Raw genomic sequence first — 23965 nt, 5'->3', positions numbered from 1 at the left:
ACAATAGCCTTTTTATTTGACCATTTATGACTGAAACATATTCTAATTAGTAGATCAACATCTTAGCTGTTCACAGTGGGTACTCCTACAAGCCTCTGGCCAACATTATTTAGGAAGCGTCCGGTCCGAATCCTTCGAATTTCCCGCCCTCTGTCTGCGGGATGTGACGTCATGCGCGTTCTCGTCAGTTGTTTCCTGTAGTCGCGAAAACGGAACTAGTGGCAGGTGGCAGTAGAGATTTGAAATTTTAAATCTTCCATATAGCTGCTTTAACGTTAGCGTTATGTTCAGCCTCGTCTGTCCCGCATAATAAAGTTCGGTCAAGTTGCCGGGCAGCTAATTTACTGAATCACCTAAAGCAACATTAAACAACCATCAAATACTATATCAAACGTTATTCGTTATTTTGTTTGTGTGTGTGAGGCTACGTGCTGCAACTGGTTGGTAAATAAGCACAGTATGAGATTTTTATTTTTTAATGCTACATGCTCTGTGATGCATTTTACAGTATTTTTTAGTGTAGTACTTATTGTTTGTTTATTTATTGAACATATACACATAACATATAAACATAAACAAGTAGCAAATAATAATTTAAAGAAGAAACTCATAGCAATTATTTGTGATGGTTTACATGTCCAAAGAGAGTAGGAAGAAGTCAAAAACTTATCTCGTCCTACTCCTTATTCTTTGTATCTTTCACTTATTTCATTATTAAATACAGTAAATTAATACATTACAATAAAAGAATGTGTAATCCTGCTCGTGTAGACAATTACACTAACATACGTACATTAGTCAGTAGCGTATGTACATGAATTTCTTAGGCATACACAATAATACATCCTCATACTCACGTATACAATTTTCATTACACTTTCATTACAATAATGCTCTTGAACTTTACTTTTAAACATTTTTTTTTAAACTCAACAATTGACTTGCATCTTTTCAAGTCATTACCAAAACGATTCCACAAATGAACACCTCTTACAGAAACACACCTTTGCTTAATATTTCTTATTTTGAATATTATTATTATTATTTTTGTGGAGACTTGTACCCCTTATGTCATATAAGGACTCTCTAATTTCAAATGGCTTCTGAATACTATGGCAGAGTAGATTGTTGTAAGCTTTATACATTATTTGTGCTATTACTGTACTTAGCTAGTACATGCACAGTATTTTTATTTTATTGTTCACTCCATTGTTCAATACATTAATGCACAGTATTTTAATTCAATGCTTTAAAGCTACATGCCAATTGTTCTGTTTAAGCACACAGCATCATTGTTTGTTGTTCGCTCCTAATAAAGGAGTGTATGTTGAAGTACACAATTTATTGCTTATTTTCTATTTTTACCGTGGTATCGAAATGGCATCGAGAATCGCGGAATTTCAGTGGTATCGGCATCGACTACTAAATTTCTGGTATCGTGACATCCCTAATATATATACATACTGTCAATTGAAAGGAGCCAATCAAAAAGTGAATCAGAGGGAATGCTGTGTAGGCAGTAGCTGTGATATGCGGTGCGAGGTCAGCTATGCAACGGGACCGTTTTAAACGCGGCATGCTAGGAGGTGTTTCTCAATGATAGAGGCTGTCATTGTCAAAAACTATTAAATATTAGTGGAAATATGTCTTTAATAAAGCATTTCAAACCGTGATTAAAATCTTACTCTGAGAGACACATAAGCAGAGTAATAAACTTGACTTTTCTCTGTTGCTAGTACGTCGTATTTCTTTGTAGCTCGTTCGTGAAGTAGTGGTTTAAAGCATGAGATGTTTCTTTAGTATTACTATTTTAGACCAAATGCTTTTTTATTAAGGTATAGGGATATTCCACATGACTTCAATGCTGGAACATGGTCAGAACTGGACATTTTTTTAAATGGAACATATTCGTAAACAACAATACAGGGAACTCTAAATCGAAGCCTCAAACTGAAAAGAATCCATACACGACTTCATTAATCAAGTCTGCCCCCATTGAACAATCGTCCAGCAAAGATAAATTGAACCTGTGGTATTTCCAAACAGTAATAAATTAGACATAACTGAAAAAAGACAGAAAAAAAACAAAATCCACATACCAACAAGCGTTTAAACAAATGCAGCATGAACACCAGGTAAATGATTTATAGCCACAGTATAATCAATCATTAGGACACAAAAAGAATTGAAACATCGCAAACCCTTATATTTGGAGAGAAATATATGCAGTTGTGTTGCCAGACAAACCGTTAAGGATTTAAACATCAGTAGTAGTACTATGTACTTGTAGTTGTTTAAGAATGTGGGCGTGGCCTATTTGTCTTTCGCTGACGTCTACACAACCTTTAAATGCCCCCACAATACAGAAAGTATCAAAAATTAGATATTGGAAAATAGCAATATTTCTAATGGTGAAATGGATACTTGTTACAAAAGCCCAAAGAAGACATTTCCGACACTAAAAAGTAGCGTAAAACCTGCTTCATGCATAACCAAAATATGTGCGCTTTTGTCGAGTGAATAAAACGCAAAAAAGAAATGCAACTCAGAAGTTGTCCTGTTATAAAAGATATAGAAGTTGCCTTTTTAGAATTGACACATTCCTTCATCATCCATGGCCGATACCCCAAAAAAAAAGAAAAAAAAAGTCTCTGCCTCAATCTTTGCCCAAAACAAGTCTTCATTCCAGTCATTCAAGTCTGTCTCCAAAAGGTGTCTTGTCTGTTGCTCCCCGTCAGCCTCCGGCTAAACCAGTTTCTTGGCTTCAAAGAAGCTCTTGAGATGCTTCATCTGCCATACGCCCGTGACGATGAGGATGAGCGTCTGGGTAATGGACCACCAGAGGACGCGTTGGTTGGTACTCTCGCTGGTCATACGGAAGCGCTCTTCTCGATACTGCACAAAGACAAAAATCCCTTGAAGCCGCCAAAAGTCGAGCCGCCGGCTCGTTTTTAATTTAAAGCGTCACTCACCCTCTGGTAATTTTGCTCCTTCTGGATCTGATCCACCTGATCCAGAAGCTGTCTGGCGCGCAGCTGCAGCTCAGTCAGTTTGTCCTTGGCCGCGATTTCGGGGTAGTTATTGGTATGTTCTCCAACCTGAATATCCAGATGCACTCTCTGCGCCATTGGAAAGATTGCGGTTAGAAACGTACAAGCTAATTGGGCTGCGTGTAGGCATAAAGGGGACATTCACGCTGACGAACAAAAGGCAATACAATTACAATCATCTTCAGCGTGCCGTTTAAAACGAAAACAGCAGTGCAAATAGGAGTGTGACGATGTATCGATATCGTGATAAATTGCGATACTTTCTCTAGCGATACGCCGACGCAAGTATCGCGATATTTGTAGTTAACTCATTTGCTCCCAATAAGTGTAAATACGTTTTTTTTAAATGTTTTAAGTGCCCCAAAGACGTATTTATACGTTTTTTTGTTTTTGTTTTTGTTTTTTTTTATGCTAGAGCAAACATAAGGCTTTGATGCAGCCTCTCAACTGCAAAGAACGGTTGCAGAAATGGTAGTTATTACACAAACAGCCAGCAGGTGGCAGCAGAGCAAAAAAGATCAACCAGGGCCATGTAGAAAAAAAAAGCTCAATTACTTACAATTTTAAATAGATTTGTGAGAACTGATGAAACTTAGCTCTCTTCTAATGCTAATTGCTGCAAAACGGAAACAGAAACATACTTTTTTTTTTTCCTGATGAAAGAAGAGACTTTAATCTTTCTTTTGATTGGTTCCATGCTTTTATAGCAATAGAACACAATATTCTGTGGGCCTTGCAAAATCAGTCAAAATCTAGTAAAACAGCCGGGAGTGAACGGGATTGCTTCTGTGAAAATGGCGGCGAGTGAATGAGTTAATATACAGCCACTAGAACGGCTCCATTGTTCAGTACTTATTGAGCAATTACTGAGCGGGCCGCTAGGGGGCGCAAGTCTTCAGGCGAAGAAGATACTTTTACTTGTGTAAACTCAACTGACTCAGTTTTTGCACAAGTTTCTATGAAAAATGTGTATTATATCTTCAATTTTAACATTTTAAAACATTTTATGTTTCGACTTTGTGAAGCACACAATTTGTAAGGAATATTATTGATTTAATTGGATTTAATATTTATTTCTTTACTTTTGCAATGTTACAAAAAAAAAAATGGTGTCACTGTTTATAAAATTAAACAATTGACTATGTAACTGACTGACATGTTGCATGACAACTGTGTTTAAGAAAAACAAATCTGTTCAAAGAAAGTGGTCTTTGGTATTTGTTAAAAAATAAAAACAATACACGAAAGCACTCACTGTGAAGAACACGCCAGTTTTTAATATTGTGTTTCAGTGATGGTACAAAAAGAAACTATTTTCTTATTGGAAAAAAAACAAACAGTTTATGTCTTGGAGTAGTTTTATCGTAGATTATCGTGGATTTATTACCTGACTGATATATCGATAATCGCAGTATCATCATATCGTGAGATAATCATTATCGTGAGCCTTGTATCACATATCGTATGGTATCGTGAGGTGCCCAGCGGTTCCCACCCCTAATAGTGGAGCTGTGTATATATTTGAAAAATATCTTTTAAAAAAAAAAAAAAAAAGGGCTGTTCAAGGTTCTAAAATTCTTCATCTTTGAGGTACAGGACACATTTTGATTCACTTGATTTTTTTTTTTACAGTGAACAAAACAAACAGACCAGGTGTCTAAAAAGCAAGAAAATTTGAGGAATGGCAACAAAATGACAAAAAAGTCCTACCAGTTTCCCCCCAGCAAACAGCGCCATCTTGGTGGAGTTGGAGTGCAGACATATTTGGTGCTCGCCTGGAGTATGAGATGTGAAGGTGAACCGGCCATCTGACCCATACTGACGAGACAGGATGACCTGAAAGGGTCGCACAAAAAAAATGGTGACAACATGCAACATCAGTATCCAAACGATTTACACGACTGTCTTCGTCACTAATTCCACAAATTTGAGGAATATTTTGCTTTTCTCGTAACTTTCTGAGATGCCACGCCTTTCAGTTCCCTTTTTCTGATATGCCTCTGTCATCCATCTTCAAAAGGTGAGTGCTTTTACGTTATTTTAGCTGTATTCGTTTCCCTTGGATGGCAGTTGAGAATATTAAAATGGTTCTTCTCATAACATGTCCTGTACAGTTTATAAGGATTTCGTGATGACGAGTGCTGACAATTATGACCTACGACTTGGAACAAATGAATTCGCTCGACATATTTCCAGTGGCAACCTTGTTATTAGACTTTCGAGATGCCAGCAAAGCAGCTACGTTTTTGAGCCTGCCTCCTATTTAGCGTTCTTTTCATACCTTTGCGTCAGGATCCTTAATCTCAACATGCATCCCAAGACCAGGTGTGGATGGGAGGAAGGAATTTGTGTGTTTGTCCCAAAGCTGAGTTCGGTACTTTCCTGTTGAGAGACAAAAAACACCTTATTAGGTTATAATAGGATTATTTAAAACAATGGAACAGTCTAGAAAGTGCTACATCATAAGAAATCATGCCACTAAAAACCCTATTGTTTTTTGCTAAGAAGACACTCTTCTACCGAATAAAAATATGGCCAGTTATACCCCAGAATGATTGTAAAAGTATTTTGTATACGCCTTGTAGTGGAAATAGCATATAGTATTTGTTCCACACTACCTGCAATAAAGTGGGAGGGAATTGTGTCACAGTATGTAATTATTATGAAAAAATGCTTTATCAAGTCACTCACAACTGAGCACACTTTTTTTTTTTTTTATACACACAAGGCTCTTTATTGTATGTTTTTTTTTTTTTTAATACGAATTTATATGTCATCAACATTGGTGATTTTCTTGGATATACGTACTAGGGATGGGCGAGTACCGATACCAGGTATCGGTATCGGGCCGATACCAGCCTTTCTTCAAGTACTCGAGTACTCGTGACGCAGACGAGTACAAGCGACCAATGGCAGAGGGGGAAGGCGTTAAGTGAGTCCTCATTGCCTGTAACTGGTGCTAGCTTGCAGCAGTTTTTCACCAAAACTTCACCGGTTTGGAAATACTCCAAAATTGTGAATCTTAAACTAAAAGAGCATTTTTGTGTTTTATTTTGAGCGTTAAGACTATTGAAGAGTGACTGTGGTGATTTTTTATTTATTTTTTTGGTAAAAATTAAAGGAAATATATTTGTTTAAAAATATATTTTAGTGATTTTTTTTTATTTGTCAAAATGTACTACTGGTATCGGCAGTTGGTATCGGCATCGGTGAGTACTGAGGGTCTGAGTATCGGTATCGGTATGAAAAAAAGTGGTATCGAACATCCCTAATACGTACTTTTTACCTTTTGCACCCAAAAATAAGAAATTCACTGGGTTGAGAGGTCTGGTGATAGTTGTATGCATACATACCATATATCAAAAACGAAATGAATAAAGGCGATTAAAATTAACAACTCGGTATAATGCTTTACAACTGTGTACCTACTTTTGTAACAACTTGTATGTTTGGACTAGTTGCACAAGAGAGGGAGCTGGAAATACATCACATTTCTAATTGACTAAAACTAAAGTCTGTATTCATTCAGAAGTTACCTCAATAAATTAGGACAAACACAACACCGAGTTTCAACAATCATTGTTAATGACGTGTAAACACACGGCTTCAGTGGATAATTGTCTCGCAGGTATTCGGATAATCCACGTGTCAAACGCAATGTCACGAAACCGGTAGTCGTTTACAGTACAGTATCTACACTGAATCACTCGTTGGACTGTCAAGTGCACAAATTGCGAGTATGTGCAAATGATTTAAAACGATGGGAATTCGTTTATGGAAATATGGTATCGCGACTTGGAAATATTTATCGACGGTTACAGTCATCTGAATACATTCCGTGCCTCGAATAAAGCCAGCTGGTTGCCTTCAAAGCTAGGCTATCTTTTAACGAGCTACAAAGCCGCGACGTCCTACCGATAACCATGGTTTCGTCTGGGATTTCCTCGATGAAGCATTTTTTCTCTGTTTCTCCTATGTGGAAATAGAGTGCATTGCTTGGATGAATCCAAGCTGTGAACAAAATAATTCCAAGTGTAGTGGCAGCGAGCATCTTTAAGGAAAAAAAAAAAACGTCTTCCACCGCAAGAGCAGACTGCAGACGAGAATCGCTGCGACTGCTAGTGACGTCGGCACCTAATGCGGAAGGAGGAAGGGGAATTCCTGAAAGTCAATTTTAGCTTTTCCCTGAGTTTTGTCTCTTCACAAAGTCAAGGAACCAACAATCAAAGTATAACACAACAGTGGTGTTCTTATATTGCGGTTATACAACAACACACCATAAACGACGCCTTCTCAAAATGAAATAACATTATTTCCCAATTGTCATGATAAGAAGCTTGTTGAACAAATGTTATTCTGATTATGGTTGCGTTCGAAAATGCTCTGCCTTAGAGTCCAAACTCTGGGTTGACTATTGATCCTTAGCTAACAACACTGGCCTCGTCATGTGTTTTACGGTTAACGTCAACCCACGCAGTATGTTTTATCAGAACAAGAAAATATAGAAGCAGACGATTAAACGGAGGTCTTGACTTTGTTAATGTCCGGTTCTTGCGTTGTGAACAAGTGTTTTTTTAGAACTCAAGTAGTCGTTTCCCGGCTAGCTGTGTAAGCTAAGTTGCTAACTGTGTAGCATTAGCCTGCCCGAGTTGCCTTCCTATTGGGTTTCTCTCAGATTGTTAGCAAGCGACTGACTCCCTGGTTGCTCCCTGCTTTTCAGAATAACAACACTGGAAAAGAATAAAAGGTAACACGAAATCTCACACTGTATCTTCATAAATGTATTCCTCATGTTTTGTTTTGTTTTGTTTTTTAAACATAGTGCATACCTTGTCTCAGTACTGTGGGGAAACATGATGCATATCGAGCCGTAACTGACACGCCTGTCCAGAGATTCATTAATATAAGTATATTAAATGTGTCATTTTATTTATTTACTCTATTTTTTTCCGTGTAAAAACAGGATGAATCTGTAAATCCATATTTCCCGGTGCCGCGTTTTTTTACCCCATCGTTTTTGGAATGACGTAATGTTTTCTTGCGGTCACTGACAGCGTTCTTTGTATCCATGTTGGCACAGTACGGATGGTAGCGTTACAACGGTGTGGTTTAGACATCCAGTCCAGGTGTAGTAGAGGGTTTTTAAACTCCACGAAGGTGTCCGTGTCGTGTTAGTACCCATTGTTTGGACGGAAAAGATGAGGGCTTGATGTGTGTGTTTACACCTGCGCGTAGGGATGGTGCAGCCCCAACCTGATGGCCCACTGCAGTGGGACATGTCAGGCGAGGATAGTGGGGGGGCCCTCAGGGTCCCACCTGAGCTGGCAGCCAATGAAGTGGTCACCAGGTTGCTTGGAGACAACCAACAGCTCAGAGGTATGTACTGCAATAATATGTCCAGTAAGCAAACAAGGTTGTGTCCTGGCAGATGGCGATCAACTCCACGTTTTCTTTTCACTCCCACGAAGCTGCGGCATCTTATTTTTGGGTGTAATAGGATTCCTATTGTCGTTAGTTTGAATCTCTTACAACATAATAGTAGTGTATGTTGTATTAATGCATTTTTTGTTTCTGTTTCACTTTGCGCTATCATCATATACCAGACTTTTTTTTGGCAGAGAAATTCTATATTTGTTATCAGCTTGACTTCTAGTTTCTTAGCAAAAGTTTTATTGATTTAGTTCACTCTTTTTTGTTTATTTTAGTGCTGTATTGTGAGTTGCAAAATAAATTGTGCATATGTTTCACATACTCATATGCAATAGACAGTTACAATCAAGATTAAAATGAAAATAAATTAGCAAACATGATGATAGACTGATGTATAGAACTAACTCAGCATTTTTATAAAAATGTAGGTTTGTGTGCTGTACCAGTGGTGTGCTGCTGAGAGATATTTTAATCTTTGAATGTTTGAAAACATGGCAGACAACTTACAGTTTTTAAACTTGTCTTTCAGGAAAATCCCACTTCCCTTAATGGATGCAAATTAAAAAAATGGTGTGCACCATTGCATTGTATTAGATATGCTTAATACTTTAGAAATTATAGCATTCATTACAGCTCAAAATAAATGTGATTTTAATACAGTACTTGCACTATAAATAACACATTGCAGAAAATGTGTGTTAAGAGGGTTGGTGTGTTGTGATCGACAGTTATTGGACTAATACGTTTATGAGGTCTATAATTCAGGCAATACCTGTCCAAATTGACATTTCGATCAATCACCTCTACCGATTGAATTTTTCATGTGCCTCCGTTTCACAACTTGTGCCCTTCCCTATCACACTGTCGTCCAGAGGCCTTGCGGCGGAGCAACCAAGCCTTGCGTCAGCGCTGTGAAGAGATGGAGGGTTGGCAGAGAAAGACGAGGGAGGATAGGGAATTTCTCAGTTGTCGTTTCCAAGAGGCCAGGGCCCTGGTGGAAAGGCTGGCACAGGAGAACCACTCTTTACAAGGCCTGGTGAATGGACCAGCCTCCTCATCCAGCCACTGCTGTAGCTCCAGCCAGACTGAAGGCTCTTTTCCAACAAAGAATGGCCCCCTCGATGCACCACAGGTTGGTTCATTTAAAATGTCCGTGCACATAGTGCAACACATTCAGAATTTCCGGTAGAAAGGTGAGGATGGTTGGGCGGGTGTTTCTGGTCTTAGCTTGTTTCATGCTACTGGAATGTCCTACTGAGGGAAAATAATCACATCCATTAAGTGTGTGATATTGTGGGCTGGGCTGGATATTTTATACAAGATCTGAAAAATGTGTAGCACTGATGAAAACTTTTGGCTCTCCATCACTTAAGTTGCCCATCCCTGATCTATGCTATACTGCAAGCTGTGTTTTGTATTTTTTATGTCTATAATTGTTGACATAAGAGAGTCAAAAATATTAGAAGCTCTCCATGTAATGCTGTTAGGCAAGAAAAGCGGCTCCTCGGAGTGATTTTCTTCCCTCCATGACGGAATCATGTCAACAGAGAACCAAGTAGCTTAGACCCAAGATCTGAAAATTTGCCCACGGACTTCCCTGCGGTACCAACCTGTCTCGATTTGATCATGAATAAACCCAGAGAAAAGTAAACAAAACGTAGGCCGCAGTAAAAATCTTAAGGTTAATTCGTTAACTCATTCACTCCCAGCCATTTTCATGTTCTATTGCCATAAAAAAAAGAAAAAAAAAAGAGAGTACTCTATATATTTTATGTTTTGTAGCAATTAGCATTAGAATTAGCTAAGTTTAATCATTATTCACAAACCTGTTGAAAATACAGGGAAAAAGAGCTTGTTGCAACATGGACCTGGTTAATCTCTTATACTTTGCTGCCACCTGCTGGCCGTTTTCTTTCCCTTCTTTTTTTTTTTTTCTTTCTTTCTAATAACTACCATCACTTTAAGCGACCACTTCAGGTCAGAAACTGCATCAAAGCCTTCATACAAAAACTCTAGCAAACAAAAACCTAAAAAAACGTATAAGTACGTTTTGGGGAGTGAATGAGTTAATATAAATTTTCTTTCAGATCCTGGATCAGCGGGAAAAGAAGATAGTGGAGGAAGCAGATCAGCACACACAGACAACTCCCCCCCGTAGCTTGGTAAGATTTGAGTGGACACCTGCAGCATGCGCTCTGGGTTCAAATATTTTTGTTTATTTTCCATCTAATGAGCATGTCTGTTCTAGGGTGATGCAAGTGTATGTAGCTCCGTGAGTAGTGCCCTCCCAACCCCCCCTACCTCGCTTACAGAGGTATCGGGGGGTTCAGTGGGCAGGGAAAATGTCCAGGTGAGAGTGCGCACGACGACCCTGTTTTTCCAATCTAATCTTCTTTGCTGCGCCTGCCTCGAGATGATCTTTTTATACAACATAATTAGGCATCCTTGAGCCTAAAATTATGAAAGAATGGCCTGTCAAGGGGGACACAAAATGGAACACTCTGCTGTTAGCTCTGCTGACACTAATTTTCTTCATCAGCATGTACTGCTACACGACCGGTGCCATCTTATGTGAGAGAAATAGTGCTATAGATCCAGCAAAATTCCATTTTGGCTTTGTGGGGATTTCTGGTGTTGCAACAAGCCGAGGTCTCTCATATGAATGGACGCCTGACACTAATGGATGTGAATTCTGCTTCTCTGTTTACTCACGTAAACCTCTGGTTTGTCCTTTAAATATACAGCAGCAATGCTTTTGTATCGTCTGTCCCATTATCTCATCATGAGCATCCGATTCGTCTCTAATCCACTTTCCTTCTTTAGTAACGGCTCCTTGTATCTGCTCATCCATAATTCCATTGCATTGCATGCCTCTCTGCAGCTCGTCGAGAGTGCTAATGACTTTCTGCAAGTGAAGAACCACAAAGAAAAGCTGGAGGAAGGCATGCGAGATCTGAAAAAGAAAAATGAAGAGCTGGAGAGGCAGAAAGACGAGGGCGAAAAGGAGAGAGAGCGGATGCGGCGCTGCATTGATCAGCTGGCGGCCAAACTGGCACAAGTACAGGTAAGAGTCGGTCCAGATTATTATTTGATTTTATTGATTAAGGCAAGTTTGTCAGGATGAGTCTGTTTTTTTTTTTCTTGGTTTTTTTTTCTTGTTTTTTTTTTTTTTTTTTTTTTTTTTACATTTTTTTTTTCTTTAATAATTTTTTTTTTTAATTGACGTGTGGCTTCATTTCAGGGCTAAAATGGTTAATATGAGTGGAACCGTTTTCATATTTATTATTATTTTTTCGTCATACTCGAACAAAGTCATTTCACGTCCACTACAGTAGGTGGCAGTGGTGCTTTCATTGTCAGGGAAGTGCGCAAGGAGTATTAGCTCCTCCGTGTAGGCATACTTATTACTTACAACAATTTTATAGACAAATTATACTATTTATAATCACAGTGGCGAGTTGGCTTTTTTTTATTTTATTTTTTTTTATTTTTGGGGAGGGTATTCTTCTTGGGTGGGGCGTAACCAAAAAAAAAAAAAATGCAGTAATTGAGAAACACTGCTTTAATAGAAGATACTTGGTGTCCTCACATTACTATGAACTAGTGAACAGGTGAGGTACAAAATATCCGGTGGCAAACAAGAAATCTTTTTAATCAAGCTTACCGTATATAATAACGAGAATAAGTGTGCCCTGTGATTGATTGGTAATAACTCCGACTAACATAAGCTCTGTAAAAATGGGTGGCTTAGTAGAATCCACACACATTTAAAACAAGCAACTCTTAACATAAGTACAGTTCCACACTGACACAAGCCTATCATAGCGGGTGCAAATTCAGTTATATTTCACAGCTGTGCTATTTCGATACATGCCCATATGAGGTGTCTTAGTTAGACATTACTACAGTGTGGTGTGACATGTGAAAACAATATAGTGTTAGTGTGATAAGTATTGTGAGTTTTGCATGTACAAATGTTACAAACTGCATTCAGCAAAAAAACATCACCTTGTCAGAAATATGCAGACAATAACATAAATGTATAAATGTATTTTTTTTAGTGCTGTCAAAGTTAAAGCGTTAACTAATTCATTAATCAGAAAAAAATTAGCGCATTAATCATGTATTAACGCAGATTAATCGCACTATTAATTTTGACCGCAGATGATCCTTTAGCTTGACACAGGATGGCTACGTTAAAGGTAGTACAGGTTGTGTTTGGACAATAAACGTAACATGTTTTAAAGTAAAGCATTTCATAAATGTTTGCGTGTGACAGTCAGAATATTTGCTCATGTCAAACTATTTTGGTCATGTTTTTCCCACTTTAAATTATGCAAGTAATTAACTGATGAGAAAAAAGAGGAAGATGAGACGTCCTCTTAACATTAAATGCAGAAAAAATTAACACATAAGAGGTGCATTTTAAATTTGGCGGTCAAAAAATGTTGATAAAAAAAGCCCTTTTAATTAAGCGATTAATCGTGATTAATTAAAATTTTAAGATGTGATTAATCTGATTAAAAAATGTAATCATTTGACAGCTCTAATTTTTTTTACAAGCACTACTATGGTGATGTCAACAAATAAAAACTATCCACAGCTGGCGGTTCAGATAATGGATGGGTGGATGTAATCATTCAGTTTCTACCACTTCCTTCAATTGTCCATTTTTATTTTTATAATAAAACTATTTCTAATATTGCTTTACTTATTGCAAATCAAGGTGGGATAAGTGTGACCCAAAAGGCTTACAATGAATGTCTTGAACAGGCAAGCAACGCTACTGAGGAGGCTGGTCCACATCGTACTGAAGCCCAGCACTCCTCTGACTGGTATGATGTTTTATGACATTTTGGGTTTTTTTTAATTGACTTTTTTTTTTTTAAACTGATGGTTTTTTTTAGTATTTCCTTTCCCTTTTGTGGTTTGATCAGGGGATGTCGTTACTATTTGTCAACTGTGAGCATGTGAAGCCCTTTGAGACTTTTGTGTGATTAACTCATTTACTCCTAATAACGTATAAATACGTTTTTTTTTAAATGTTCTAAGTGTCCCAAAGACGTATTTATACTTTTTTTTTTTTTTTTTTAATGCTATAGCAGGGGTGTCAAATTCATGTTAGCTCAGGGGCCGCATGGAGGTAAATATATTACCAAGTGAGCCGCATCGGGAAAATAACGGTATATAACTTAGAAACAATTAGCGTCATTTATATGCAGATTTTCGTGGAGCAGCCCTAAATTACGGAGCTCAACTGTAATCATGTTGTTCTGAAAAATAACACGAATGCAAATGGAACGCGGCAACGCTTTGCCGGTATACGTTCCAGACGTGTTTTGCATATATATTGTTCCCAGAATGCATTGCGTGGCGCTGTTAATGACGTTTTAAGGACGCTAATCCTTGTCATATCTATTTTTGTTAACAGTAAATCAATTTGTGTTGTATTTAATACCTTTATGTTGGTCTATGATTAAAAAATAATAAAATAATAATAATAATAATAATAATAAGAAGAAGAAGAATTAAACAAACCGTAACTTTAACTTGTGTGTAAAATAATAACATACAGGACGATTTCCCCCGTACAAGTTGCATTGCTCATCTGAGGACTGCTTGTGGAATTACACATTTTATATATTATATGAAATTTTTTTTATTTTATATTTTTTAAACTTTACAAAATCATCTCGCGGGCCAGATTAAACCCCTTTCCGGGCCTGATCCGGCCCGCGGGCCGTATGTTTGACACCCCTGTGCTAGAGCATACAGAATGCTTTGATGCAGCCTCTCAACTGCAAAGAACGGTTGCAGAAATGGTAGTTATTACACAAACGGCCAGCAGGTGGCAGCAGACCAAAGGAGATCAACCAGGGCCATCTAGAAAAAAAGCTCAATAATTGATTTGTGAAAACTGATGAAAGTTAGCTCTCTTCTAATGCTAATTGCTGCAAAACGGAAACAGATAGAAACATACTTTTTTTTTTCCTGATGAAAGAAGAGACTTTAATCTTTCTTTTGATAGGTTCCATGCTTTTATAGCAATTGAACACAATATTCTGTGGGCCTTGCAAAATCAGTCAAAATCCAGTAAAACAGCCGGGAGCAAACGGGATTGCGAAATGTGAAAATGGCGGCGAGTGAATGAGTTAAAGGCTATATAAATAAACTTGACTTGACTTGACTAATTCAAGGTTTCACTTAACACTACTAAAATGTCTTAAAATGTCAGCAGCTCTGTTCAATTAATCTCAACTATGTATGCGCATATAAACTCTGGGTAAGCGTGCTTGTCATGTCGGTTTTTATTCCTGTAATCAAAAGCTTATTTTTTGCTATATCTACTTCCTTCTTTCTCCCTTCATTCCCGCTCCTTGTACCAGCTCTAGCCTGGCTAAACTCACAGAGCAGCTTCAGGCCACGCAGGGCAGGTGAGCCCACAAGCTCTGTGTGGCTTTTTCTTCCCGGTCAAATGCATGTGAACTCTCGCTGCCGTCTTCTCTGTTCTGCACTGTGGCTGTTGCAACCGCTTCTGTCTGTGTGTGGCTTTTTTCTTTTTTCTTTTTGCAAACGGTGTCAACAGTTAAGCCCAAGCCCAAAAGACGCCTTTTTATTTTGCCACAGCATCCTTTAGCTGGGCACGACGCAAGACATTGAGTTAAGAGGTACAATTACAATACAACATTACATTTTTAAATAAGCCCAGGTGGAGTAGTGCTAGTGACTTGTTCTGTACAGCCAGAATTAACTCATTTGAGGGTTTAATGAGGCACTTGATGTATAGATTTATGTGTAGGCTAAATGGGTCACAGAATGGTATCATACAGTTGCTGACAAATTCAAAGTTCAGTGCTGTATGATATGGATCCAATTTTTGGTCATATTGGGACAATTGTCTCATCTGTTGAGGTGTAAATTCGCTTATTTTATCTTATTTTTTATTATTATTATTATTTGTATTTTTTTTTTTTTTTTATCCTTTTGTCTTTTATATGTTAAGTGTGTTTGTTATATGGACCTGAGTCTGATCAATAAACGTGATGATTACAATTTTTTACATCTTGACAAAAATGTGTATGACCTCAAAATTACATTTCTAACACGTCTTTTTTTGTTTTTGTTTTTTTAATTTCTTTACAAGTCATATAATATATGCATAATTAGATTTCACTAAACATTAGATTTGTTAGCACAGTATATCTAATGGATTTTTAGTAGAGGTTGTTTTTTTTGTTTTTTTTGTTTTAAAGCGTGGAAGTTAATTCTGATTGAATAATGAATAGGTATCGCGAACTCGAGGAGAAGCTCGACTACCTGCAGAAGAGTTCTGCTCAGCGCGACAGAACCGAAGCTCTGCTCAAGCAAAAGGACAAGGACTGCGAGGCTCTCAAAGCTCAGGCGACGTCTCTCTTAGCAGAACTGAACGAGAGGCAGAGCTGCCTGGACAAAAGCGAGCAAGAACGCAAAACGCTGGACGACAAGTATGCAATCCGCTTCGGGGTGGACTTGAGATTTCGAAAGACGAGTCGTATGATGTTCATAATCATGCACTTTGCTGTGCTTGTGTGCAGATTGTGTAGTAAGGTGAAAGCCCTGCAGGTGGCGGAGCAAGAACTGGAGCAGCAGAGGAGTCAGCATCACGTGAACATGGACAAGCTGATGTTGCAGATTCAGAGCTTGGAGCAAGCCCTCAAGACAGAGAGACATGTTGTCACTGTGGAAAAGTGGGGGAAACACACACACGCACACATTTCAGAAAGCATTCAGATTACTAATTGTACTCATTCCTATGAAAACTGCTTTTACTGAACCACGTCCTGCCAGGTTGTCAGTTTAAAAAATGGTTTAGGTGTACTGGAAACAAATGGACAAACCCAAACCTTGAGGCATGTTCAACATTCATGTAAAAAATAAATAAATAAACTCCCTTTTAGCTGGGAACGGCATGGCTCTGTGGTAGAGTGAGGTTGTGGGTTCGATTCACACCCTTGGTGACCATGTCGAAGTGCCCTTGAGCAAGACGCCAAACCCCAATTTGGACCTGGCAGCGCCTTGAGTGTGTGTGTGTGAATGGGTGAATTTGAGGATTTAACTCATTCACTGCCTTTGACAAGTATACTTGTCAATTGTATTTTTTAGAGCGGTGCTAAATGGGGGAGAATCTGATTATGCTCCACTGTAAATGTCAAACTTGGAAACAACTTTACTGATGCCCAACCACCGGGAGATGACATCATTGGCCCATTTTAACTGAAATAAACAGTTTCACAGTCCATGAGAGAAATGGCTGTATTTTGGCAAACGTACATTTTTCTACTGTCAATTATAAAAGAACGGGATGAGGAAAAAAGTAGGGAGTCTATTCCGTCATTTTGTAGATTCGGTTTATATATAATTATTGAACATAATATCGCGTGGGTATTGAAAATTTTTAAATTTTGTAAAATGGCTGGCAGTGAATGAGTTTTTAATAATACTTTTGACTCATTGAGCCATTTTCAGCAGTAAAAAGTTATTTTGTCTCAAATGAATGTGATAACGTCATTATTTTTCATGGACAAATTATACCTTTAACTATTTTTTTTTCACATGCTGTTTGTTGACTGAAGATGACATCACCTGTATTGAGGAATTAGGTAACAACCAATCATGGATCAGTTTGCTGACCAAACCCGGAAAACAGGTCAACATGATTGCTTGTTACCTCAGGTGATGTCATCGTCAGTCAACAGCAAGCGGGGGAAAAAAACTTTTTAAATGTATTAATTGTGCAAGAAAAATAATGAAGTTCTCAAATTAATTCTGAATAAAATATTAACGTTTTACTGCTGAAAATGGCCAAATGAGTCAAGTATCCCTTTTAGTGCAATTTGGGCACCATATGGTGTAGTTAAAAGTGCTATATAAAAAGCAGTATATTTACCCAAAAAAATGCTGGTATTCATTTATCTTTATTTTTTATTTTTTATTTTATTTTTTTTAGAAAAAAACTGACACAGCTCCAGCATGCCTACACGTGTCTCTTTAGAGACTACGATTCCATACTCAAGAGTGAGGTAAAGTTACACTGAATGAATGCGAAACCCCTGTGAGTTCTTCTACTTATAACCAGGTTAATGTTTTCCCGCGCATCTGAATGTACCACCCGTGTTTTCCAGGGAGGAGATCTGTGCGGCCGACTGGAGGAGGCAGAGAGAGCTCTGGCCCTGAAGCAGGACCTGATTGACAAACTGAAGGAGGAGGTCGAGCAACAAAAGGGCTCCCTGGAGACGGTTCCTGTCCTCACTGCGCAGGTACAAAGCTCCAAAATCTTACAGTATGTCAAAGCTTGTCATAAGTTTTGTTTTTTGCTTCTTTTTTTTTTTTTGTTATCAACTAAGTAAAAAAAAAAAAAAAAATCCCTGCTTGATCACTCATCGGTCAGCTGAATGATCTTATTCCATTTATAAACCATTAGTTTTACATTCCTGTAGAACTGACACATGACTGTACAACTTGGTTTTCAACATCTCTTCAACTTTGGCCTAAAACTAATTGCACATTTGTCTTTATTTAGATCATTCAGTCTTTTAGGGTTGCCCAGCCTTGTTTTCGCTTTGATTTTGGTCTAGCTGGGTTTCATTTCTTTTTGCGAAGACATTCTTTTCTTGTTTTAGGTGTGCAGTTAGAATCCAAAGAGTAGTCAGTAGTCACAGAACTTTGTTTTTTTTGCTTAAAAAAAAATAAAAAATACTAGTATTCCTTAAAGGGGCTGTCTGCCGGTTTCACTCAGGAAAATGCACTTTTTAAATACAGGATTTAAACAAATTAACTACTTTTCAATTCATAGATATGGGCTTTTCTTAATTTCTGGTGGTGATTTTGTCCTAAACTCCCCACACCCCCAGCCTGTATTTTGCCATTTTGTGTTTGTTTTGTAAACAGCGGAACGTTTCTGTGGAAAGACGGTGTTTACACCCCTCCAGCCAATCGCAGAGCGAGGGGGTGGCGTGTCGCAAACGGGCCGGGCGAACGTGTCGGCTGCATGACGACACTCCCACAGCATTTTGAAAGCACGCACGGATTTTTTTTTTTTTTCACTCACTCACTCATTAACACATGTAAGCTTCTGTGAGTGAGTGAGTGAGTGAGTGAGTGAGTGAGTGAGTGAGTGAGTGGGTGAGTGAGTGAAAAAAAAAATAATATTCTATACTTGGTTTGTGTTCTTAATGTTTGACATGGACTGACAATTGTGGGACCTATATCGACAGGCATGTGCCTTTCCAAATCATGTCCTATCAACTGAATTTACTACAGGTAGAATCCATTTACGGCTGTAGAAACATTTCAGAGATCCAAAGCATGACGTTCGCACAATCCTGCGTCATCGTGGGCGTTAGTACGCAATGTTGTTTTGTGATGTTTTGCCTTAAAAAGAAAAATTTGGAAACCTGAAAAAAATTGGTCCAAAAAAAATCTTCAATTCTCCCTAATGAATGTGAGAATAGTGCAGTGGTCTAATTTTAATGCAACCATGGTAAAATGTTTTTGTCACAAATTCAATAACAATACTGTACATTAACATTTTTGAAGCCTACCATGAATTATAGTGGCATGAAAAAACATTTGTCCCCTTCTTGATAGCTGCTTTTTTTAAAATTATTATTATTATTTTTTTATGTTATGTTATGTTTCAGATCATCAAACGAATTGTAGTCTATCATAAAGACAGTCCAAGTCGAACTACAACAGTTTCTAAATCATAAAGTTATGAAGGGGAACATATAAAGAGATAATTTTCCCTTTTAGGGACACCAATTAATATAATACATAATAATAACAATTGAATTTGTCTTTATTTTAGGTTCAGAAAGGAACAAGAAACAAGTCTACTTCTACTTCTACTAGTCTTGGCATGAACAGTACTTAAACGTGCCGAAAAAAAGTGTGATAAATTAGCAAAAATAAATCTGGAGTTTTCATTGCAGTGTATGTTCTAAAAAGTTATTATTCTTAAAACTCATGCAATGCCAGTGACTTTTTTTTTTTTCATGTCTTTTAAGAATCCAGACTCTCTATCCTAGATATTTTATTTATTTGACATTTTCACATGCTATCTAGTTGGGACTGAAAATGGCTGACCTTGAATAAGTTAGTTAATACACCACAGCAACACAAGATATGAGTATGTTGGTGTGCATGTGTTAGCTTTTGTGTTTCAACAGATGATGTGTATTAGTGTGCTGGTATGTGCACTAGGTTGAATATCCTGCACGCTGCAGGCCGACATGGCTTTGAAACCGTGCATCAGTTGTCATTTCTGTTCCCAGGCAGTCACTACAAGTGGCACACTGCGCATGCATGTTGAATTGAAACTAACGTAGCGGAATGTGGTTGTCTAACCTTTTGCTTTTGCTCCTCCTTCATCCGTGTTCAGGCTGAGATCTACAAGGCCGACTTCCTTGCAGAACGAGAAGCGAGGGAAAAACTAAACCAGAAGAAAGAAGAGCTGCAGGATCAGCTGACTCATGCGTTGGCTGAGATTGATCGGCACAAACAGGAAGCTGCTTCCCGGTGAATAGCTCCATTTAACTCATTTGCTCCCAATAATGTGTAAATATGTTGTTGTTTTTTTGTTGTTTTTTTTAATGTTTTATGTGTCCCAAAGACGTATTTATACGTTGTTGTTGTTGTTGTTTTGTTTTTATGCTAGAGCATACAGAAGGCTTTGATGCAGCCTCTCAACTGCAAAGAACGGTTGCAGAAATGGTAGTTATTACACAAACGGCCAGCAGGTGGCAGCAGACCAAAGGAGATCAACCAGGGCCATCTAGAAAAAAAGCCCAATTACTTAAAAATTTAAATAGATTTGTGAAAACTGATGAAACTTAGCTCTCTTCTAATGCTAATTGCTGCAAAAAGGAAACAGATAGAAACATACTTTGTTTTCCTGATGAAAGAAGAGACTTTAATCTTTCTTTTGATCATTTCCATGCTTTTATAGCAATAGAACACAATATTTTGTGGGCCTTGCAAAATCAGTCAAAATCCAGTAAAACAGCCGGGAGCGAACGGGATTACGAAATGTGAAAATGGCGGCGAGTGAATGATGGAAAAAAAAAAAAAAAAAAAAGCCTGCTTGTCTCCTTGGTTGAATCTGGTCCTGAAGAGTGCAGTTGTTACTGTGGTTGTGGTGCAAATGTGTCTACGCACTTTGAGGATGTTAAGCGTATTTTCTCCTATGTCCATTTTGAAGGACGGATGCTGTACCAGCATCCAGCTTTCCAGTACTGCAGTCGCCAACATTAGATCAAGCATCGGCATTTGCTACATTATGCTGGGAAAGTAACGTTTGAAGCAGGTTCATGAAGGTTTCCACGTCTTCCACTGTTTCAGGGCACGTATGGAGCAGATGAAGCTGAGGCATCAAGAGGACTTTTCAGCACGGGTTCCACACATTCCGCCTCCACAAGGTACGTCACTAAGTAAAGATATAGACATCCTGTAGAAATTGAAGTAATGTTAAAAATGAGAGAAAAAAAGTAACATTAACACAATACAGTGGTACCTCTACTTACGAAATAAGCTTGTTCTTAAGTAGAAACTTTTGTAAGTAGAGACGCATTTTCCATGTAAATGCCCTAATCCGTTCCAAGCCTCCAAAAATTCAGACATAAATGTTTTATAAAGCATAAAAATGCATCAAAACATGTAACAAATACATGTTTCAATTAGATTATTGCACAATAAATGAGAGTTGTGTGTAATTTAAAAAAAAACAAAGAATAGAGTAAAGAATAAAAATGATGCTCATTTACCTTTTTAACTGCTGTCCTCATCGTTTTTTGCCCTCTTTGGTTCATGTTCTCTCTCAGAAGTGTTTTTTTTCCTGGTGTTTTGTAAAGAACTGATCTAAGGATGTTTGCTTTTGTTTTTGGTTTTTGTTATTTATTTATTTATTTATTTATTTATTTATTTATTTTTTTTAACCATCCTTCGAAAACGTCCAAGGCAGACATCGTCTTAGTGAGCTATCGCTTGACTGGTGAACACTTTTTCTGGGTGATTCTTTTCAACAAATTCCGAAACTTCAGGTACGGCGAGGCATCTTTTTCCAGAAAAAAGGCTCGTCTCGTCGCAATTAAAAACTTACTGTACCATCATCAATCACCAATTGTTTGAATTTTTACACAAATTCGTCGGCCGTTAGTTAATGAATTTACGAAAAACTAGCGGAACACCTCATGGGCCGAGGGATGAATGACGAGGATGCTGCATAGACACCGATCTATTTTCTATCTATTATCTGTGCACATAGATACATACGGTTGAGGTTCCTCTTAACCAATGGGATGCCAGAAAGATGCTAGGTAATAGCCATAGCTGAAAGTATGTTGCGTTCGGTACTGTATTTTTACCTTTCGGATCTTGAAATTTCTTTCGTAACAAGAGGCAATATTTTCCCGTTGAGGCGTTTTGTAACTCGAACATTTCGTATGAAGAGACGTTCGTAAGTGGAGGTACCACTGTTCAGTTGTAAATTGTATATACTTCAACCGGGGATGTTTGCGATAGAACAAGTTTACTTGCTAAGATTGAAAGAGAATATAGCAGTATAACAGCAAAAAAAAGAAAGAAAAGTGTGTCATGGAGAGGAAACTGCTTATGCTCTATTATCAGGTGGATTTTCTGCCGGAGCTTTCAACACAGCACCCCCTCCATCCTCGTACCGCAATCCCGGATTGGTGCAGGTTGGCGATCAAGGAGCAGCAGGAGTTGAGGATCTGCCAGATTTATGTTGTCCCAAGTGCCAGTACCAGGCCCCAGATATGGACACACTGCAGATCCATGTTATGGACTGTATACAGTAACAGATTCAGCCTTCCCTTCAATAATCGTACATCGACCAGCCATACCATTATAATCACTGATATGTGAATTGAATAACATTACCTTGTTACAATAGCACCTGTCATTGATTTAAGATTTTAGACTGTAGTGAGGTCGCCATTTTTGACCTCAGTTTATTTGTTGGGATCTCTGGAGGAGAACGGACAGCCAGTGACCCAACACCAGGATGGTGGGCGCTAAATCTACTTGTTGTTCCACGCAAAGGTAACTAAAGCACAAACTTTTTTTTTATGTTTTATAAATAACCTGTGCTGTTCAGATGCTTAGCCATGCAGCACGGAAGCTCAGTATGCCTCTTCACGCCAGAACAATTTTGCTGCGCAATTGGAGCGTTTGATATACTCTCAGTGTTATTTCTATAACAGGACGAGGGATCATGCGCCAGGCAGTGCTACAGGTGTATAGTATGTCAAGAATGTCAAACAATGTGGATTTTTTTTTTTTTTTTTTTTGGGTGTGTGGAACACCAAGTTGCAGGTGTTCACTTGGCATCCACAGTCCATTCACTTCAATCTAGTCGAGGTTCTTTCAGATGGACCGGTCGGTCGGCACCAAGTCGGACGCACACCTGCAAGCAGTCTGATGTTCATCGTTTGGCGTCACGACACCCTGTCAACGTTCTTGTCAGAGCTCCTATACAGTATTAATCTGAAGGTTATAATGATATGGCTGATTGATATAGACGGACGGACGGGCGGGGGTTCCTCTCCAGTTCAGCGTGTAGCTGGGGTTAAACATTTTGTAGTTGCACCTTACTTGCACTTAAATGCCACACACATTTAAATCAAGTTAATAGAATAGGATATGGACGCTTCAAATGACTACGACGGAATCCAGATGTGCCAAACAAAGGACAGTTCTTGCGAATGAAAGAACGATAAGCATCGTATTCCTCTTGACCTGGTCCACCCATTCACTTTCTGCTGTAGCTTGTTCTTTAATTCTGTCCTTTTCACTCTGCAGCGATAGTGGATCCTAAGGAAGGAACAGCTGACGTGTGTGAAATTAAACCTGTTCTTTAATTATGCTATTTATCAATAGTTAATCTTTGGACCTAAGATGATATATCTTTAAAAAAAAACACACACACACAAGAACAGTAAAGTCATTTTTCTGATCTACCTGAAGGGTAAAAGTGAGCGGATAACCTAGTGAGCTTTAAATTAAGGTGTATATTCAAATATGGTATGTTTTGGTCATAAATGTCTGCATTACCTCAAAACATATCTTTCCGTACTGGAGATGGTTGAACTCTTAGTGAACAAAGTAGCCATCCTCTTTGTACTGTGTCTGTGTATGCTGTCGACATCATCGCTTCTGTATCACTGAGGACCTTTACTGTGTGCTCTTCCCTGTAGCTTTCAATTATCTGAATGTAAGAGCATCGAGGTGAACGTTTTTGTGATTATTATTGTCTGTAATAATGGATGCTCTCTGTTGGTGTAACGGAAATCGTTTCAATCTGTTGACAAGTTCCGAAATAAATCACGTGTTCATTGGCTCACACGTGAATGATGCAGTTGAACTGCTGAGAAAAACATCTACCCGGCGGTTTCATTCACATCAGTTTGAGTTCCACAAACCCTCTGGAA

The 23965-nt window shown here is 38.2% G+C and overlaps 2 protein-coding genes across 9 annotated transcripts; one reads left to right on the top strand and one right to left on the bottom strand.

Moving 5' to 3' along the window:
* Nucleotides 1-523: 523 nt before the first annotated feature.
* Nucleotides 524-7964, bottom strand: tmed4 (transmembrane p24 trafficking protein 4). 2 transcript variants are annotated; one of them, XM_077511984.1, is made up of 5 exons: nucleotides 7880-7964; nucleotides 5332-5432; nucleotides 4761-4886; nucleotides 2973-3119; nucleotides 524-2895 (listed from the first exon to the last, which is right to left on the bottom strand). In XM_077511984.1, exons 1-5 carry the CDS (start codon nucleotides 7947-7949, stop codon nucleotides 2746-2748), a joined length of 594 nt encoding a protein of 197 aa, XP_077368110.1. In that variant the 5' UTR covers nucleotides 7950-7964; the 3' UTR covers nucleotides 524-2745. The 2 variants fall into 2 exon arrangements, with proteins under 2 accessions (XP_077368110.1, XP_077368109.1); XM_077511983.1 differs by lacking the exon at nucleotides 7880-7964 and adding an exon at nucleotides 6966-7204.
* ikbkg (inhibitor of nuclear factor kappa B kinase regulatory subunit gamma) lies at nucleotides 4620-23874 on the top strand. 7 transcript variants are annotated; one of them, XM_077511975.1, is made up of 16 exons: nucleotides 4621-5070; nucleotides 7771-7797; nucleotides 8286-8426; nucleotides 9353-9612; nucleotides 10568-10642; nucleotides 10729-10830; nucleotides 11362-11544; nucleotides 13254-13315; nucleotides 14867-14914; nucleotides 15767-15964; nucleotides 16055-16207; nucleotides 17467-17539; nucleotides 17642-17776; nucleotides 19900-20036; nucleotides 20859-20935; nucleotides 22143-23874. In XM_077511975.1, exons 3-16 carry the CDS (start codon nucleotides 8288-8290, stop codon nucleotides 22331-22333), a joined length of 1833 nt encoding a protein of 610 aa, XP_077368101.1. In that variant the 5' UTR covers nucleotides 4621-5070; nucleotides 7771-7797; nucleotides 8286-8287; the 3' UTR covers nucleotides 22334-23874. The 7 variants fall into 7 exon arrangements, with proteins under 7 accessions (XP_077368104.1, XP_077368101.1, XP_077368102.1 ...); XM_077511976.1 differs by lacking the exon at nucleotides 4621-5070 and adding an exon at nucleotides 7261-7278; XM_077511978.1 differs by lacking the exon at nucleotides 7771-7797 and having other exon boundaries at nucleotides 4620-5070.
* Nucleotides 23875-23965: the final 91 nt, after the last annotated feature.

Source organism: Festucalex cinctus, chromosome 2, assembly GCF_051991245.1.
Source record: "Festucalex cinctus isolate MCC-2025b chromosome 2, RoL_Fcin_1.0, whole genome shotgun sequence".
In the NCBI taxonomy this organism is placed as follows: Eukaryota; Metazoa; Chordata; class Actinopteri; order Syngnathiformes; family Syngnathidae; genus Festucalex; species Festucalex cinctus.
This window is presented reverse-complemented; position numbering and strand designations above follow the sequence as displayed.

What these genes read in the sequence shown, in the direction of transcription:
- tmed4 (XM_077511983.1), bottom strand. Translation starts at nt 7,101, where the DNA reads ATGCTCGCTGCCACTACACTTGGAATTATTTTGTTCACAGCTTGGATT. An exon ending in TTAAGGATCCTGACGCAAAG is followed by an intron (nt 4,887 to 5,331) that starts GTATGAAAAGAA and finishes CGACCCTTTCAG; the next exon opens with GTCATCCTGTCTCGTCAGTA. An exon ending in TGTTTGCTGGGGGGAAACTG is followed by an intron (nt 3,120 to 4,760) that starts GTAGGACTTTTT and finishes CCAATGGCGCAG; the next exon opens with AGAGTGCATCTGGATATTCA.
- ikbkg (XM_077511978.1), top strand. Translation starts at nt 8,288, where the DNA reads ATGGTGCAGCCCCAACCTGATGGCCCACTGCAGTGGGACATGTCAGGC. An exon ending in GCCCCCTCGATGCACCACAG is followed by an intron (nt 9,613 to 10,567) that starts GTTGGTTCATTT and finishes ATTTTCTTTCAG; the next exon opens with ATCCTGGATCAGCGGGAAAA. An exon ending in CATGTTGTCACTGTGGAAAA is followed by an intron (nt 16,208 to 17,466) that starts GTGGGGGAAACA and finishes TATTTTTTTTAG; the next exon opens with AAAAAAACTGACACAGCTCC.